The sequence below is a fragment of the Acanthochromis polyacanthus genome, chromosome 18, assembly GCF_021347895.1.
Source record: "Acanthochromis polyacanthus isolate Apoly-LR-REF ecotype Palm Island chromosome 18, KAUST_Apoly_ChrSc, whole genome shotgun sequence".
Taxonomy (NCBI): Eukaryota; Metazoa; Chordata; class Actinopteri; family Pomacentridae; genus Acanthochromis; species Acanthochromis polyacanthus.
Genome location: NC_067130.1, coordinates 2306552 through 2326215, shown reverse-complemented (window position 1 = coordinate 2326215; position 19664 = coordinate 2306552). Strand labels below are relative to the sequence as shown.

Here is a 19664-nt window from a genome sequence, read left to right as displayed (position 1 = left end):
ATAATCAAAGAAATTTACTTTTCATTTATTTATTTATTTATTTTTACAGTTTATGGCATTAAAACTCTGTGACAGACTGGCGACCTGTCCTGGGTGTCCCCTGCCTTCGCCCGAGTCAGCTGGGATAGGCTCCAGCACCCCCCGCGACCCTAATGAGGATAAAGCGGTGTATAGAGAATGGATGGATGGATGGCATTAAAACTTTGCCTTTCTGCACAGGAGACATTTTTGAGTTGAGATGTTGTTTGCATTGATTTATACAGCAGTAAAAATGAGCCCTCAGTGTAGTTTTATTGACTAATTTGTGAGGAATCGGTGTTTAGTTTCCACATCTTTAGGCAGAATATGAAATTACTACTACTATTTCCTCAAAAAAAAAAAAAAATCCTGCAGCCCTTTATCGAGCAAGCGATTATATTTGGTAACTTCAGCACACTTTAAACCTCTCAGTGAGGTCAGAAACATGTGGTTTCCTCCCAGCCAATCAGAGAAGATTACACTGCATTACATCACACTACATCGTGGCATCTGACCAATCAGCAGATCAAACTTTCTTTTTTCTCCAAAGTTGGAAAAAGACAGACTTGCAGCTCAGTCCTCTTTCATATTTGCGGTCAAAACGTCCAAATTAACCACGGATAGTTGACGAAACTCACACATTTTATGGGTGAGTAGTTGTGCTAATTGATGATTTATACATTTTTGGATTTTTTTTCAGGCAAGGAACCCTAGATGGTAACTTCAGTTACCTTGACTTTGAAAAATGTCACAAAAGTAAATAAAGTCTTACGTCCTCCAATAAAACTCTAGGGTTGAAACTTTGAATTTCCAAGTATTTCAATGAGTGCCCTAAAGGCCTCTGCACACTGTGTAATTTTAAGTTAACAGCTGCTCCACTGGACGACATCAATCTCATAATCTTTGGGCACGACGTGACGTTTCCTCTGTGTGGATGCCACAGAGAGCTTGCAAAGGGAGCTTGAAGTAAATACTTGTTAGCATCTACTAGCATTTCACGCTAGCATTTACTGTCATGGTCTGTCATTTTTCCAACAAAACACCCACAAATCATCTATTTGGGTTCATCGCTAGTGATCAGTACATCATTTCATGCTGCATTTCTATTGGTCAGTTAGTTGTCGTAGGTCCAGCAGCATCACACCGTGAGAGGATCACCCCAAATTTCTGACAGTCAGAACTTTATGACAGCTTGTCTTTGGTCGCCATGACGATGACCGTCCTTGAACCTGTCTCTCCTGTGTAGAGACCTTAAAGGGTTGAGAACTGTCCTTTTTGCTGCTTTACTTGAAGTTCTCCAGGTGCATTTTAAATGTAAAGGATGTCCGAGCTCAGGCTATTTATTATCAGAGTCAGCATCTTTCCAATCATCTTCACTTCTTTTCAGGTCTCTAAATGCAGAAATACTGTTGATGTAGGAACTAAATCCACCCTGTGTCTCTACAAAACTACCTAGCCGTCTGCCAGAGGATGCATGTTACAGTTTTACTAAAAAATTACACCTTATTCCTGTGTCAGATTCTATCACAGGACTTCTGGACACATGTGTTCCATCCTTCTGTCTGCAGGCCTCTCCTGAAAACCTCAACAAGCCGCCCAGCCCAACCTCACACCCTGCATCATAATGGAGAGCCGGCAGCTTTATTCATAGCATGATCTCATGTCCCGACTTCATCGGGGAATAAGTGACGATCTCACAGCAGAGCTTGATGGGAATCAGGAAGCTCCTCCCAGAGACACAAACAGAGGAAAAGCACACAGAATCACACCACTCTCTTTCTTTTTTCTCCCGTTTTCAACCCTCTGGCATAGACGCCCTGCTTCCACTCACCAGCCTTGAATCTTCTTTTAACTTTCGGTTTCTGATATAAAAGTTCACTTTCTCCCCCCTGCAGCTCTCAGTTCCTCTAATTTTCAGTAATCTTTTTCCTTCCTATTCTATCTTTTTGCTTTGAGGTTGTAAAACTGCAGAACAGTTACAACTTTACAGTAAAATGTGTCAGAATTTGAACTCCTGGTGCCTTTTTAATGGCTATAAGTCAAAATTTAAGCTTAAAAGTGTCCAAGTTCTTGACTTTCAGCATCACATGTGTGAATCCAAACAGATAATAGGATAATATATTGATACTATTGGAAATATCTCAGTTTGGCTGCACAGTGCTGGAAAGAAAACCAGGACCAGCTGTGACGGCTTTTGTTTCTCTGCTACTAACATCTGTTCAGTCTGATCATCTGATGATACTGGAAACGTATTTTACTCTGAGCTGGAACTCATCCCATAATAAAAGGAAGCTAAGCAGCGTTTAAACCCGGGTCCTGTATGCTACCTGTGAATCATGTCTTCCAGCCTCTTCCCCTGCTCTTCATCCTGTTCCAGCTGTTTCCGTCGAGCCTCCTCTTCCTCCACGCCCGTCCCCTGGAGCAGCCATCGCTCCCGCATGGCTTTGGACTGAGGAGGACACAAACAAACACATGTGACAGGTGTTTAAAGACCGATTTTAGCTCACTAAAAGGAGCAGATGGACATTTTGGGATGTTTGCCTTGATGCCATGATACCGCAGCTTCATTGAGCTCCGTTCAAGTTTAGAAAAATACCGAGACATGAAGACTTGGAAGCATTTTGTTCAGCAGAATTCATTCTAAAATGTGGTTTTCTGAGTTTGGTAAATCCTGTTTTAATCACTGTGTGGCTGTAACCCAGAAAAAAAACATGCAGAACAATCAAAAGCCTTTTTAATTTCCTCTTATTTAACTTCCAACTGCTCTCGTTTGTTTTAACATTTAAATGCTTTCATGAACATTTTTCGTAACAGTGTTTTTTAACATTTAATGAATTTTGTTCATGTAAATGTACTGCAAGTTTAAATAAAGAACAAACATGAAGAGGCCTGTTCCCACCACTAAGATGAGTATTTTAAGTTGAAAACATCACTGTGATGAGCTGACATTATAATGGTGGTAATTTAATTTAAACTCAAGTTTCTGCTTTGGTTGATTTCAAACTAACTTCAGGTTCAGATAATTTGATAAACATGACTTTAAAATTAAATTTTTCTTCACCTTTTAGTCAGGATTTCAAGTGCAGTGGAGCAATTTAACTTTTGTCAACTTAAAAATTTCTAATAAAGAACATAACACTGGAAATACTACTTGAATCAACTTCATTTTTTTGAGCTTTTTGAGTAATCAACTTAAAAACTGCTTTTGTTTTTGGGTATTAATCGTTAAGTACGTGGTATTTAACAATATGTTTGCCTGCAGAGGTAAGGCCAACTCCATCAACTCATTGTAGTTTCATAAATAGAACTCTTGCATTCAGTTCTTTTTGTTGTGCAAAAACATTATTTTTCAGAGTGTTTTTAGGTGAAAAAAGTGCAGAAAATATTAATTCAACAAGTATGTGCCCTCATACATGGCAGACAGTTTAAGAAATCACCATTTAGTGGCATTTAGCAAAGTAAGAAGCGGCTTATACATTTAAGTGGTATCTTAAAATGGTCCATTTTACACATTTGTGCTTCCTGACAGAGTAAAGTAGGTTGATCAATTCATTGCTTGGGCAGAAAAATGACAGAATGCAGTAAACAAAGGGCATTAAAATATCTCAGAGAGCATCTTAGCATTAATAAGCGATCTTCATCTAGGAACAGACTAATAAAAATGAACCTGGAATCAATCAAAGTTTGCTATTTTCGCTTCAATCTGTTAGCGAAACATTGCAGCTGTAGTAAGTGTACTGGCAGCCATATCGGTGGTCCTGCTCCTTAGTAAGCGCTGCTATGTGTCTTCATTGTTTTATAGCTGAATGCCTGAGCTGTGATCGAGCCGCTAACATCTCCGTCTGCGTCTGGAGTTGTGTTTTGTAACCACAACAGAGCCGAGCGGGAACACTCGGCTTCACCTTTGGCTGTTTACTGTCAGACCGTTGCTCGGTTGTAGATTGTAGAGTCCACAATTAACAGTGTGAGTTCTTCCACACACAGGAATGATTCCCGAAGCATTTTCCCACCTGCTGTCAGAATGTTGCAGCTGGGCTATTTGTTTGTTTGTGTTTGCGACCGCTGCACCCTCACATACCGAGCTAACCCTGCATACGAAGAGCATGAGCGTCAGCCAGATATATTCTGAATGAAACTTAAGATGCACGACTTGTTGGATGACTAGACTCCAACCGAACAGCTGAGTTAGACTTTAAAACAGGGGTGTCCAACATGAGGCCCGTGGTCCAAAACCGGTCCTCCAGAGGGTCCAATCCGGCCCTCAAAGTGTAAAAACTACAGAGAAGACATTAACTGCAGATTGTAAATTTGTAAAACTATAAATTTAAAATCATTTCTAGACCATGACAAGCTGTTTTGATCATGAAGTAAAATACTAGATTGTTCTTTTGACGTTTTGTGTCTCATTTTTGTAATATTTGTCTTGTTTTTGTTTTTTGTCTTTTTTTCAGATTTTTGACTTTCGTGTCATGTTTTGTGTTTTGTGTTTTGTTTTTGGTCTTATTTTTGTCATTTTTCATTTTCCTTTATTTGTTGTTTTGGATGTTGTTTTTGTCGTTTTGTGTTTCATTTTTGTCTCACTTATGTTTTTGTCTATTTTTGTTGCTTTTTTGTATCTTTTGTGTTCATTTTTTTGGTGCTTTGTAACTATTTTGTCTATTTTTTTTGTCTGTTTTTGTTTTGTTTCGTGTCGTTTGTCTCATTTTTGTTATTTTGTGTCTCATTGTTGTAATATTTTGTCTTGTTTTTGTTGTTTTTTTGTCTATTTTTGTTGTTTTGATCCTACAGTAAAATCCTCCACGGTTCAATTCCAGATTCCTGTGACTAAATGTTGTGTTTCTTTGTGGACACTCTGTGATCTGGAAGTTGTAATGTGGAAATGATAAACTGAGGTTGTTGGGATGAGTTTGACATCCTGCTTTAAACTTCACAAAAACCTTCATATATTACAGTTGGTGTTGCTTGTTCTTTTAGAAAAGTCTGCTCAATTCTCATTTTGTTTCCTGCTAAACCATTAAAATAAATGCATTTCTATGCATAAGTGGAATTTTCTGTTGGTGTCTGTCGTTGAAAAAAGATCATAACTAAAATACAGCTTTCCTGCTGAAAAGAAAAAGGTGATATAAATGCACCACATCTGAAGTTAGGACTTGCTCTTTAAAGTTAAACTGACCATTGCTAACTTATCCATATTTGTGCATGTATTTTTTTTCCATCTTTGTTGTTAATTGTCCCATTTTGCAGAGATTTATTTAGTGTTTAGTTAGCACCAAGCTCATCAAGTGTTCCACAAGCCAAACTGAGATCACTGGAACATTCTGCATGTGAGGAGAAGAAACCATGACCTAACCAGAGGAAGAACCGACCCTGTGGACCTTATCGGACAGTTTTCGGTGCTGTTTTTAGCGATCAACAAAAGCCACGGTGAATGAAGTTGCGTGGAGTAATTGGCCGTTTGTTTCCTCTGAGAACCCGCCGGCTCCCTGCTCTCTCTCATGCTGTTTAACAGACTTTCCATTTCCTGTCGAGCGATGACACACAACCACAGCTGAACTCTTAAACTGAAGCTTCTGAGGCTGTTTAGACGGTCTGCGCTTTTCATCAAGAAACCCAAATAGACAATTTTGACCAGATTATCAAACTACATACAGTAACTGCCAGAAGGCAAACCTAAAAAAATGTCCTGAAGAAAGCAGGCTTCATCATGTTGAGGTTAAACTTTGCTCTGGAGTCGTCCTGATGTTTACTCGGTCCCAGACTCAGATCAACGCCTCCATTCTGAGAGGCAACCCAGAGGTCCTTATCGAATCTCTGGGCTCCAGTTTCCATTTCCTCTCCCAGGCCACTGTGTCTCTGGAGAGCTCACTACAAAGCCTGCTTCATGCTGCCTGGTTGTGTGGCACTCAAAGGTAATGGCCATTAAATGGGACTGTATGACCAGATGCTGATTACATCTGGAGTTCAGGCCTGCTGGTGTTGTAAGCAGGGAAGCTAAACAGAGCAGCAGACTGGAGATCAGCCGGGGCTCGATTCTTCAGATAGAGCAAACGTATTTGGATTAGGGTGCATTCAGATCATATCTCCTGCTGGTTTTCATTTTTCTCTCAGGAGCATGGAGAGAAGATAAGGGAAGGATGCACTTATCAAATCTGAATAAGTTTATCAAACCTCATTTTTCAAGTTTTTCTTTCATCTTTGCAAGCAACCATGTTTCAGATAATGACAGCTCAGTTTAGATCACCTGCTGCTGGTGTGAGAAATCAGAAGACCGTTTTTTTTGACACGAAAAAGTCGGTAACATGGGTTCCATCATGGACCACAAACAAGTCGAGGACAGTGGAAAACCTTTGTGTGAATATTAATCCACCACATTTGCTTGTTTTTCTGTCAAATAAAGATATAAAATGCTAAAAATAATACAAAAAACACACATCAAGTGTTTAACCAAACAAACAGAGCAGCTTTGGTGAAGTGGATGAATCATTACCGGGTAGATGAGTGCAGAGAAACTGAACCCAAAAAACACATTTCTGCAGTGGACAGCTGTTATTATAAGAGTAATATCATGTTGTTTGATAAGCATCATGATGCAGAACAATATGCTTTGATTTCTTAGAAATTATGCCATCATATAGTTTGTTTAGCATTGTGTGCAGCGCATGTAGCAGAGGGTGGTGCGGAGTAAAGCTGTGACCTCATGGTAAATTTTCAACAATGGCCCCATTAGTTTTCTGTTTTAATATAACTCTTAACATACTGTATGTCTATATTCACTAATTAGCCACAACATTAGAACCATGAACAAAATTGATCATGTCATTACAATTAAATGTTCTGCTGGGAAACCTGACATTTATACCACCGTTCAACAGTTTGGGGTCACTTAGAAATGTTGCTATTTTTTGATAGAAAAGGAGTTCTTTTTCAATGGAGATAACATTAAATGAATGATAAATCCAGTGTAGACATAGTTAATGTCGTAAATGACTATTGTAGCTGGAAACAGCTGATTTTTAATGGAATATCTCCATAGGGGTACAGAGGAACATTTCCAGCAACCTACATTGTGCTACATTGTGTTAGCTAAAGGTGTTGAAAGGCTCATTGATGATTAGAAAACCCTTGTACAGTTATGTTAGCACATGGATAGAAGTGGGAGTTTTCATGGAGAACATGAAATTGCCTGGATGGTAGTATATGTACTACTACTTTGACTTCTTCCATCCTCAACAGGACAATATGCTCCACTACTTTACAAAAACTGCTTGAGAACAGCTCAAGGAACACGACCAAGAGTTCAAGGCAGTGGCATCAGATCACAACGTGATGGAGAATCCACTGAATGTTGGAACAAGTCTGAGCCACGGATGTTCCATCACAAAGGATCCACTGCCAAAGTCCAGGCGTCCAGTGTTCATGACTGGCAGCACAACGTGAACATGAACCATATTTTCAGGAGGTTTTAATGGCTGATTGGTGTATATCTATGCTGTGTGTATACCTATGCATCTAAATACAGTATATCTGCATTGTATAGTGAATACTGTTGCATGTTATTACTTTGGTCCTGTAATGTTTGATTTCTGCCAGGTAGCATTTACAAAACGCCAAAGGCTTAGCAGGCTAAGGTGGAATTACCGCAGTAGCCTGAAATGTCAACAGCTGGCGTCGCATGTAATTTATCATGATTATTACTTTCCATGCAGAGAGAAAAGAAAACAAACATTAGCAGGATGAAATAAATCAACAGCACATTCAAGACCCTCAGCCTTACTCAGTGCTGGGTCAGCTGCAGTAAACTGACCGACACAACGGGTCAGATTTGCTTAAATACACCCCCTGTCAAAAGTTTTGAGACAGGTTCTAATTTATTTGAATGAGAAAGTGTCTCAAAACTTTTGACAGGGGGTATACATGTTTTGCAGCTATATTCTGGACTCTAGAGGGAGATCGACTCCCAGCCCTACAGCTTTACCTTCATTAATAGCCGTGCTGCAGCAAACAGAATGCTTTAATGGTCTGAATCACCGCGTGCACATGGCTTTAATCAATGCTCCTCTCTTGTCCATATTTCCATAAGTGGGTGTTAAACACTGGAAAACAGTCGGTATGTGGAATCCAAACTGATCTGATAAAAGATTCATTCATGCCAACTGTGTTTAATGGATCTAATTAGAGGATGGAATGTATTTTTATTGCAAATATTAAAGTGGCTACCACAGATATTTGCAGTGTAACGGCTGCCCACAGCTGCGCTCTGACCCGCCCTGCATCTGTGCAGCATTTGGAGCTGCAGGATTTTTCCAAATAATTCCTTTAGAAGGTAAAAGAGCAACTCATAAAACAAATTTATAAATTATACCTAAACTGACAAACGCCTTTTGCTTTGACCTGTGTTTCACTGCTTTTATTCATGTGCTTTGTAAATATGACGAGGGCACAGAAGTCAAAATTAAAAGTTCTAGAGCAGGGGTGTCCAACATGAGGCCCGTGGTCCAAAAGTGGTCCTCCAGAGGCTCCAATCCGGCCCTCAAAGTGTAAAAATTCCAGAGAAGACATTAACTGCAGATTGTAAATTCGTAAAACTACAAATTTAAAATAATTTCTAGACCATGACAAGTTGTTTTGATCATAAAGTAAAATACTAGATTGTTCTTTTGTCATTTTGTGTCTCACTTTTGTAATATTTTGTCTGTTTTTGTTGTTTTTGTCTTCTTTTTTTGTCTGACTTTTGTCGGTTGTCTCATGTTTTTGTCGTTTTGTGTTTTCTATTTGTCTCGTTTGTGTTTTTTGTCTTATTTTTGTCATTTTGTATTTTACTTCATTTGCTGTTTTTAGTGTGTTGTTTTTGTTTTACTTGTGTTGTCCATTTTTTTGCTGTTTTGAAACTTTTTGCCAAATTTTGTCTCTTTTCGTGTTGTTTCGTGATGTTTGTCTAATTATTTTGTTACTTTGTTTCACATTTTTGGCATTTGTGTCTCCTTTTTTTCATATTTTCACTTGTTTTTGTTGTTTTTTTGTCCTTCTTTTGGTCTGGCTTTTGTGATTTTGATCATAAAGTAAAATCCTCCATGGTTCAGTTCCAGATATCTGTGACTAAATGTTGTGTTCCTTTGTAGACACTCTGTGATCTGGAAGTTGTAATGTGGAAATGATAAACTGAGGATGAATGTTGCTGAGATTGAATTCGTTTTAAAAAGATAATTCCTTAAATGTGAACATTTTCAGAATGTACTTCTTGCACTAAAACAAAGGAACCATTAGGAGTTGTGGTTACTTATAGGTCATTATGCTGTGATTTTACTGGTCAGATTGGGCTGAATGTGGAACCTGAACTAGATGAAGCTCTCAAGTTTTACATAAATCATTGTTTTCTGTTTTCTTTTAAACTCACAGTCTGTCCACAGCTTGCGTCCCACTAACCACTCATAATGTGAATGTCAAATCTGTGTTTACTTGAAACAAAAATGTTGGCTTACCGGTAGAGGCTGGCAGTAAGTATTAGGGGATATATTTGTGTGTGTTTGGATCTGAGTGTTTTTCTGGAAAGAAGAAAACAGTCGAGGCTGCCCGACTCAGCCAAGGAAAACTCTGCAGCTCTAACCGGCACCAGGAGCTCTGATTTGGATATTTAGACGGAACCGCTACCTGTCGGCCAAAAACTCAGGCATCCGTGTGCAGGAGTAATTAATCACACTTGCATGTAAAAGCAGCAGAACAACGCTAGAACACAATGCATTCAAAAGCACCTCTTCATCTCTCAGTGACAGTTCACGTCAAGGTAATGTTTGCAGAAAAAGAGCAGATCGAGAGAGATGAACGGAAGCTTTCATCACTCGTCCTGTTCCTCTGCAACCTTCTCACCTTAACATGAACTCTCTACCTTCACCTTCACCTCGACTTCATTTTAATCCAACCCTAAATTCACTACCTGACATTTAACTTGCCAAGAATACTGCTTCACCTCGGATCTCTTACATGCAGAATGTAGCTCAGCTGCAGATGAAACAATAAATCCAAGAAAACGTGAACAAACAGCTGCATGTAACACGAGCACGCAAAAAAGCAAATCAGAGCATATTTCAGGCTTTTTGCCACGTCTCAAGTTTTATTAACTCATATTTTAATATTTTCTTGGCTGGTTTTATTGTGTAAAAGTCTGTTTGCTGGATAAACACGCGTCAGTAACCTTCACATTACAGCGCAGTCAGAATTGCACACAGTTGGATTGTGATCCTCGTCACGCTCGTAATGACGTTTTTCTGACATGTGACGAGTATTTATAGGAGCAGAATGCGGAGACAGGAATAAGCAGCCTGACGGAAATAGAAGTTCTGCGTAACCAGCTGCGTGCACGGAGTAAGTTGGGAACACGCTGAATGAAGGTAGACTGGACCACTGGCGGCGCTCGTTGTGTCGCCACACGGACTTCGAATCCCAATTCTCCGTTGTAAATACTGATCACCGCATGTGGTTCCATGGGTCAACATATAATTTCGGGACTTTTTGTATCATAGTAGACGGTTATTGAGTTGACATTTAATGATATCCAGTCATTTTTATTAATAAGTGACTGTTTCCATCATTAATAATTGTGGAATTTCTAAAGACATGATCATAATTAACATAAAAACATTCTTTGTTTTTTTGTTTTTTACTTTTAATAAAAATGTATGCAAGATGTATCCCATGTACTTCAAAAATCCCTCCCGGACAAGTTTTGAGTCATTCTGGACAATTTTCTTGCCTTTTTTACAAGTTTTATGTCAGCTTGGATCATTTCTCGTCATTTTGGATCATTTTTGTGTCTTTGGGATAATTTTCAAGTCTTTTTCAAGTTTCAGGACACCAATTTTCAAGTCATTTAGGACAAATTTCATGTCATTCTAGAGTAATTTTCTGAAATTATGGGTCATTTTCAAGTCATTCTGAACAATTTTTGAGTCATTTTCAACAAGTTTTATGTCAGCTTAGATTGTTTCTCACCATTTTGGATTATTTTTGTGTCTGTGGGATAATTTTCAAGTCATTACAGATTCCATGTCATTCTAGACTAATTTTCTGTAATTACGGATCACTTTCAAGTCATTCTGAACCATTTTTGAGTCATTCTGGGCAATTTTTGAGTCATTTTGGGCAATTTTTGAGTCATTTCCAACAAGGTTTATGCCAGCTTGGATCGTCTTTCATCATTTTGGATCATTTCTGTGTCTTTGGGATCATTTTCAAGTCATTTAGGACAAATTTCATGTCATTCTAGAGTAATTTTCTGAAATTATAGGTCATTTTCAAGTCATTCTGAACCATTTTTGAGTCATTCTGGGCAATTTTTGAGTCATTTTGGGCAATTTTCGAGTCATTTCCAACAAGGTTTATGTCAGCTTGGATCATCTCTCGTCATTTTGGATCATTTCCGTGTCTTTGGGATCATTTTCAAGTCATTTAGGACGAATTTCATGTCATTCTAGAGTAATTTTCTGAAATTATGGGTCATTTTCAAGTCATTCTGAACAATTTTTGAGTCATTTTGAACTATTTTTGAGTCGTTTCCAACAAGTTTTATATCAGCTTAGATTATTTCTCGCCATTTTGGATTATTTTTGTCTCTTTGGGATAATTTTCGAGTCATTTAGGGCAAATTTTCAGTAATTATGGATCATTTTCAACTCATTCTGGATGGGTCACAAATTCCACCAGTATTTATTATGGAATTTGTAAAGACATGATCATAATGAACTAAACGTTAGATTTTTTACTTTTAATAAAAATGTATGCAAGATGTATCCCATGTACTTCAAAAATCCTTCAATTATAAACTGACCCCCTTAAAGCTGCTGTCCGGAGTTTGAATCGCAGCGTCTCCCAAAACGCTGTTGGTCCCTCCCTCTGATTTTGCCCCTTTATTTGTGCACGCGCAGTACATGAGAGAAGTGCCCGGAGTGCTGCAGCATCTCGCCTGTTTTGCTGTTTTCCCCTCTTCTACATTTAGTACATTTAGTAAATAATAAAGGAATTACGTTAGAATGCTGTATTGAGTCTAACTTGTCCTAATACCAAAATAACATGAATCTGCTAGGACGAACGAGTAAAGTTTCAATATGTGATTACACTCGTGTATCCCTCTGGATGACGTTGTTTATCAGACTTAGTGCATTTACGCGTGTATATGTGTTAGATTATTTATTTATTTCTATCTAGAGTTCAGAATTGCATGACTCCTCTGACGAAGAGTATGTCCCAGACGCCCCAACATCTTCCTCCAGAGGTCGGGCATCTAAACGAAGCCGTCAGGCGGGCTATGGAGGCCGTGGTCGGGGAGCGACGCGAGCACCCCGAGCCAAAAAACGTCCTGCAGTCTCTTGGCCTGACAAGCCGTGGGATCGGTAACTTTTCTGGAAGTTGCTGATCCCTGATGCTCTCTCCTCCACAAGCAAAACAAATGTGCGCGCGGTTGCGTAGTGCGTAGCTCGCCCACCTCTGCATGGGCTTGCTTGCTGTGCGCGTAATCGTTGATTGACAGCATGACAAAGCTGAAGCTCAAACTTGATTGGTCGGCAGCGACCGGCGCTTTTTGGAATAACATGGGGGTCTATGAGAGGAAGGCGGAGCTCAGGAATAAATTTTCATATCGCGTTATACTAACTTTATATTATAGTATCGAACTAGACTAACACATTTAAGCTTTGTTAAAAAATGATACATAAATTGAAAACAAACGGAAACTCCGGACAGCAGCTTTAATTCTGTGGCTTCCTGCAGAAGTTGGACCGACACACACTTAAAATAACCAACCAACCTTGACATGTTGCAGCTGTAGCACCAGATCATCGAGCTGGCTTCTTTTGTCTTCAATTTCAGTTTGTCGTTTTCGCTTCTCCTGAAAAAATAAAACAAGAGAGATGAAAATTAATAATCCCCTCAGAGCCACAGCCATTTGAAAAGTGAGGTTTTATTGTTCTGGGTAGACAGTATTGATGGTTTATTAGGTTCATTTTAAGGAGGCCAGTGAAGAGAAAGAACACTGCAGATGAGAAAGGAGCCTGAACGTAATGAAGCATTAATGCATGCTGCTGGATTGATTGCGTTTATGTTTGAATGTTGATGCTCAAGATAAAATCCCTGCAGGGCAATTAAGGTTTACATGCATTCAATTTGAAAGTGATCAGAGGCTCTAATGTAATATAGTTTCCATTTAAACTCAGACAGCTTTGTTTAATCTACTGTACTGTTGGATGACGTCCAGGATGCTACAGCGAAGCTTGGATTCCTTTTATAGAATATTTGCATCTATTATAAAAGTACTAACTTGAATATTGTTCATGTTCTGAACTCATTTAGACCTTTCCACACAGTCTCAATGCTGTACGGTTTTTATATTTTCAATTAAGTGACAGAATTTTGTGGAAATCTGTTCTCATTTTGAAATGAAAGAGTCTTTATTTTGCAACTTCTTGTCAAAAAAAGCCAACTAAATTGACCATATTTCAATGCAGAAGGGCAATAAAAGAGGAAAATCTCTATAATTTATGTGTATATTTCTGAAATGATATATTAGAACGGCCATTTCACTGCAGTATGCACCAATAAACTGTCATTCTGGAGATGCAGGCAGAAAAATGAGCTGTGGGTCGACACAGGAAGGAAGGGACGTATTAGAGGGGTCAGAGCTTATCGAGGGCTGAGGGGGTTTAGGGCTCCCAGGCAATATAAAGAGCAGGGATTAGGCCCTGAAGCCCCATAATGGCGCCGAGGTTGAACTTGAGGTAAAGAGAACAATCCTCAACTCTGCATGGAGATGAATGAGGCTGACGGATGGAGGACGCCGCGGCTGCATGTGGGAGGTTTGAGACTGAAAAAAGCAAACGGCTAAACAGACTGAGGCGCTGCAGAGTCACCGTCTTTGGATTTACTTTGACAGGAATGCAGGAAAATATAAACAACTCATCCCAGAACAGGCCTGTTTGGGCCCGAAGGCCATGAGATGCTGTGGATGTGGCTTCATCTCTCCCTCACTGGCTTTCTGTGGGAGGAGAAAGAGGATTTCTGGGATGTTTCCTGTTGACTAAATATAGCTATCAGGGAAAACCCCAAAAAGAGAACAAACCTTGGACCATTTCTCACACAAAGCAAGTGAAGAGTGATGAAGAACAAAGAGGAGAACCGATGAACACAATGATGTAGAATGAAAATAGAACAGGATTTAAATAGTTGGTGAAACAGGTGAAAGACACCCAGTCACAACAATTCTGGTTAAATATACTGACTTGAATTACAGATTTAGGATGGAAGACTTGCTGTTGTGGGCTGCTAGAGGCTCGGTGGTTTACGGGATCTTTTCTGCATGGAGTTTGCATGTTCTGTCTGTACATGTGTGGCTTTTCTCCACGTTCTCCACTTCCCACAGTCCAACATGCTGAGGTTTACTGATGACTCTAAATTGTCTGTAGGTATGAATGAGTGTGATTGTTTGTCTCTATGTGTAGAACTGTGATAGACTGGTGACCTGTCCACGATGTCCTGATGTACAGATGATGGATGGACTTGTTGTTGCATCCTCACCACAGAAACAGCAGCACTGATCATCTATAAACCATGATAAACGATGTCTTGTTGTAGAAAGACACAGCTTCTGATACATGATATATGTAAAAAACAGATTTTTCTGTATTTTCCCAAAACAGCTCCAAGGCGTGGGCACAAACTCTGCAGCGGCCAACACAAATGTTTGCCACCGGCACATTTTTTGCAGTTCTGGTGACCACAGGCGCTGCTCCAAACTAGGTGGAGCTGTACACAAGATGGACAAATGAAATCTCAGCTCAGTCTCTCCACTTTTAAAGGCAGGACAGGAGAGGTTGACAAAGGGAGACAATATGAAGCATATTTCAACAGAGTCTCTTTAGCTTTACAGTTTCTATCTCTTTCTTTATGACTTTTTCTATTTTTCCTTTTGTTTTTATATTGCTACAGGCAGGGAACAACCACTCATTTCCCTGCACTCAGTGACAAATAAAAACTCCTGAATCTTAAGTCTTGAATGCATTCATGTCCGTAAAGAACAATATCCAGAGGGAACAAAAGTATTCATGCACAAAGGTATTTGAACCAGATGCATATGCAGAGTTTTAGAGTAGAGCTGAATCCATCCATTATCTATATACCATTTAATCCTCATTAAGGTCATGGGGGGCTGGAGTCTATTCCAGCTGACTGAAGCCCCGTCCACACGAGGACGAAACGGGGTCTAAACGCATAAGTTTCTTGCCGAATCTGCGTATCATCCACACGAAGACGGCGTTTTGGGGGTCTGTAAACGATCATTTTTGAAAACGGGTTCCAGAGTGGAAAGATTTTGAAACGCTGTTTACGCAGTTCCGTGTGTACGGGCGATCCGCTGTTTTTCAGAAACGCTTGCGTCATAGTTTCGTATCTTCATTGACACGCATGCGCCACACGCAGCCACGACAACAATGTGCTGATGAAGCTCTCTGTTTACAACTTTTGCCGCAAGTGCGCATGCCCACAGTTTTTTTCTTCTGTTTGCGCGTGTTTCCGTCATATCGTTGCAGCGCCCCTAGAGGTCTGGCATGTGTTTTACAGCGTTTCCATGCGTATCGAGTGCATTCGTGTAGACGCACAGATTTTCTGAGACGCCTTCGTCTTTATGGCGATCGTTTTTGAAACTGTTCAGCGTTTCGTCTTCGTGTGGACGGGGCCTGAGGGTGAAGGCAGGGGACACCTGGACAGGTAACAGTCTATCACAGGGCTACACATAGAGACAAACAATCACACTCACATTCACACCTACAGACAGTTTAGAATCACCATTTAACCTCAGCATGTTTCTGGACTGTGGGAGGAAGCCGGAGAACCTGGAGAAAAGCCACAGGTGCACAGGGAGAACATGCAAACTCAGAAAGATCGCAAACCTGGGATCTTCCAGCTGCAAGACGACAATGCTAACCACTAAACCACTGTCCAGCCCAGCAGAGCGGAATAATAATCAATCAACGCAATTTACAATAGGGCTGGACCCGAATATCCCGAATATTCATTCGCTACGGCGGTATCCAGATATTAATTTTGGTATTCGAATATTCACCCCCGGCCCCCCCGTGGTCGGTTGTTACCGGGTGGAACGAATATTCAGCTTTACTGTCTTCCCTCTACTTTCGGCCCACATCGGCTCATCCATTCGTGTGATCACATAAACATATACACATATGTCTATGTGATCACCCCCTCCTCCCCCCAGACGAAAACAGGAATATTTGGAGCTTGTCTCTTCCCTTCACCTTCGGCCCACTTCGACTCATCTCAGCTCATCCATTCGTGTTTGTAAACACCACCTGAATGGCCGGGTGGCTGCCGACTCTGACGTCACGCTTCACTTCGTAGCATAAACACAAGACAAGATGCCGAAGACCTCTGCCCCCCCCCGTTGGATGTTACGGGCGGAACGAATATTCGGATATTCGTCTTTAATAGGGCCCGACTACCACTATTCGGGGAAGCCCTAATTTACAATCTACATTATGCAACTTATCTGAGCTAAGGTTCAAACCGTTTAAATGTTGCTGGTTTTACACATTATTTTCTCTCTACTGATTAACGCGTATCAAACTGCATTGTGTTTGTGACTGAGGAGGATTCTTATGTAACACCATCCACAGAGGTGTAATGCAGCGACCTGCAGGTCAGTCAACCCTCAGTGGTTTGATTGTGTGAGCAGCCCACAGCGATGTTCTCTTCTTTTTGTGTGACAATCATGTTTTTGACGGTGTCTCATGTGGTAAAGCTGCGTCACGTTTTAAATCTGTTCTACGGTGAACACTGAAGTAAAGCAAATTAAATCACAGTTACTATATGAGAAAGAAAAATGATCAAAGTGCAGCAGCATTTAGGAGATTTGTGGGCGTAAGCTGTGTCCAGAGCTTTAACATCCACAGCTTTACGTGTAATTATGGATCAGGTCTGCTTTTACATTAACAATTTGGTCCATGAATTGATTTAAAGAGACTATAACTGAGCTGTGCATCGTATTCTTGCTGCTGTTTAATGAACTGCACATAGAAGTGAAGGACATCGCTGTGGGCTGCTCACTCAACAAACACAACTTCAGTATTGAAATTTCATTGAACCGAGGGTCGCTGCATTGCACTCGTGTGGATTGTATTACATAAGAGCCCTCCTCAGCCACAGCTAAAATGCATTTTGGTACACATGTTAATCAGTAGAGGAAAACTAGCAAACAGAAAAAGAGGAATGCTTTGTCATTATCGAGGTCTGTGTGTGTCTCTGCCAAGTGAAGCTACGGAGATTTATCATCGCTTCAGAAGTGGTCTGAGTCGGAGCAGTTGGTGCTAAAATGTGCAGCAAAATTACACTGCAGCACCTAATCAGCATACCCACAGCTCTGCAGCCCCTCTCCTCCAACTCTGGCACCAAACATGTCCGTTTGCTGCCAGGAAATTACCAAACAGGCCCGAGGAAGATTGCATAAAACCTGCCTTTGGCTTTGCAGCGGTTTTGCACATAGAGAGCCATTGTCTTTTTCAGAAAACAAAGCAAAACTTAGCAGCAGAAAAGAGTAAAATTGCTTGGCTAAATGGTAGAACACATTATTAAAGTGCACACTGGCTGAGAAAACATTTGCACCAAACCTGAGGTCATTTCTTTTTTTCTCCATCACACACACACACACACGCGCACACGCACACACACACACACACAGCAGCAGTTCCCAGGGTTTGTGGAGTACAGTCAGAGAGGCATGGCGGCCAGATGTCAGGGACTGTTGAGGACATGTGGTCGAGGAATGGGCAAAGCAGATACGAAAACACACAAAAGCAAATACACTCACAGGCACGGGTATGTACACACGGACAAGCCAACGCTAACACACTCTGAGGATGAAACAGCGCTGGGGCGGTGTGTACGTTCTGCATGCTGGAGAATCCTCCACTGTACGGGGACGCAGATGACGCTCGATGTCCTCGGATCAAAGACGAGCTGGATTTCATTTGGTTTTCATTACAGTCCAGAAACACAACATATAGGAATGTCGTGCCTCCAATCAAGGCCCATTATTGTAGAATAAATAGAACATCTGAGAGCTAGAAGCTGCTCCATAAGCAACCCTGAGACTTGGAATAATTCTGTGGCCATCAGTAATGATTATTTTCATTATCAGCTAATCTGCAGAATATTTCCTTGATTAGCCAAATCATTGTGTTGTGAATGGAAATGTGTATGAAATGCAAATTAATAAAGGCTTATCTTTTTTCCATGTTCAAAAATTAGGAAAAAGAAATGACACATAAACCCCCTGTCAAAAGTTTTGAGACGGTTCTAATTTATTTGAATGAGAAAGTGTCTCAAATCTTTTGACAGGGGGTGTAACGCTTAAAATCCCTGCTGTGGCCGTTGATTTAAACCGTAAAAACTCATTTCTGTGCATCAAAATTACATATTTAGAAGTTTTTTTTCCATTAAAATAATCCCTTACATGGCTTCTCTCCACTCACTGCAGCTTGAGCACACCAGCTCGCCCACTAATATGCTTAAATACTATAAAAACACTCAATGGAATGCTCAAATTTTGAAGCAATTCAGCCAGATTTGTCTCCAATCAGAGGCCGATTATGAAGAACAATGATGCCCTGGATTGGTTCTGTAGATTTATTACATATGAAACTCCAGACGTCTAAATCTGTGCTTTGAGGCTGTCATCATTACACTGCAGTTTCAGGGTAAAAGTGCTCTGTCATGGCATTGTCTTGTTTTTATCACTCCTGAAATGTCTTCTAGCATCTTTAAGAGTTCTAATTTAATGTTTTAAATGCCAAAGATGCATGAAATTGAGAAGTGTAAACCAGAGAAAGCAACTTTTCATGACTGAAATACATGAAATTAAGCGAGGATTTACATAACTAAGGAATCTGTTATTCCAGTGGTAGATTCCAGTAGTTTTTCTGTGGTCTGTTCAGCTCCCTGAGGATGATTTCATCTGCCAGAATATAAAACTGTCCTTCATCAGGTCGGAGGATCGTCACCGTCTACGAGCTCGGGGTTAAAAACTCAGCCTGCCACAGACGAGTTGAAAGGAATTCTTCGCCTTGTACAGTCGAACTGACAGGAAAAAAAGCCCCCAAGCTTTTCTGTGTTCACTGTATTCTCCCCCCAGAGAACACAGCCTCCTCCTCAGAAAAATATGCTGACATTCTTGGTGACACACTCATGGCTTCCCACACTCTGACTCACAGCATTTGGCTCTCCGTTTACACCAAGGGCATCACTTTTCCCACCGCCATGGACGCCATCCCAGAAGATAATCCTGAAAACTGTGGTCAATATTTAGAATGATTAAGCCCCGCTGTAAACTTCTACTTGATCACATCGCTGCTGTTGCGTTATTTGGCTTCTCAGGCCAACTGAACCTCACAGGGGATGAGTTTAGTAACCTCTCATCCTACAAGGCTAAAGATTTTGGCAGAGCAGAGGCGATCAGAACCTCCATTGTCTGCTTACAGTTCCAGTAAGTTTACACACAGCTCGGTGAACTTTCACCCTTTTTCTGCGGTGTTCAGTCCAGAACAAATAGAATTTAATACTCTTCAAAGTCCTGTTTAACTCTAATCTCTGGG

General features: G+C 40.4%; 1 protein-coding gene across 5 annotated transcripts in view; it reads right to left on the bottom strand.

The window, feature by feature from the left end:
* Positions 1–19664, bottom strand: part of LOC110965207 (A-kinase anchor protein 2) — a 109299-nt gene that overhangs the window by 68524 nt on the left and 21111 nt on the right. For all 5 annotated transcript variants that reach the window (XM_051938335.1, XM_051938336.1, XM_051938332.1 and 2 more), the window contains exons 3-4: positions 12815–12895; positions 2346–2467 (exon numbers count right to left, since the gene is read on the bottom strand). In XM_051938335.1, coding sequence (XP_051794295.1) covers positions 2346–2467; positions 12815–12895 — 203 coding nt within the window. The remainder of the gene's footprint in view (positions 1–2345; positions 2468–12814; positions 12896–19664) is intronic.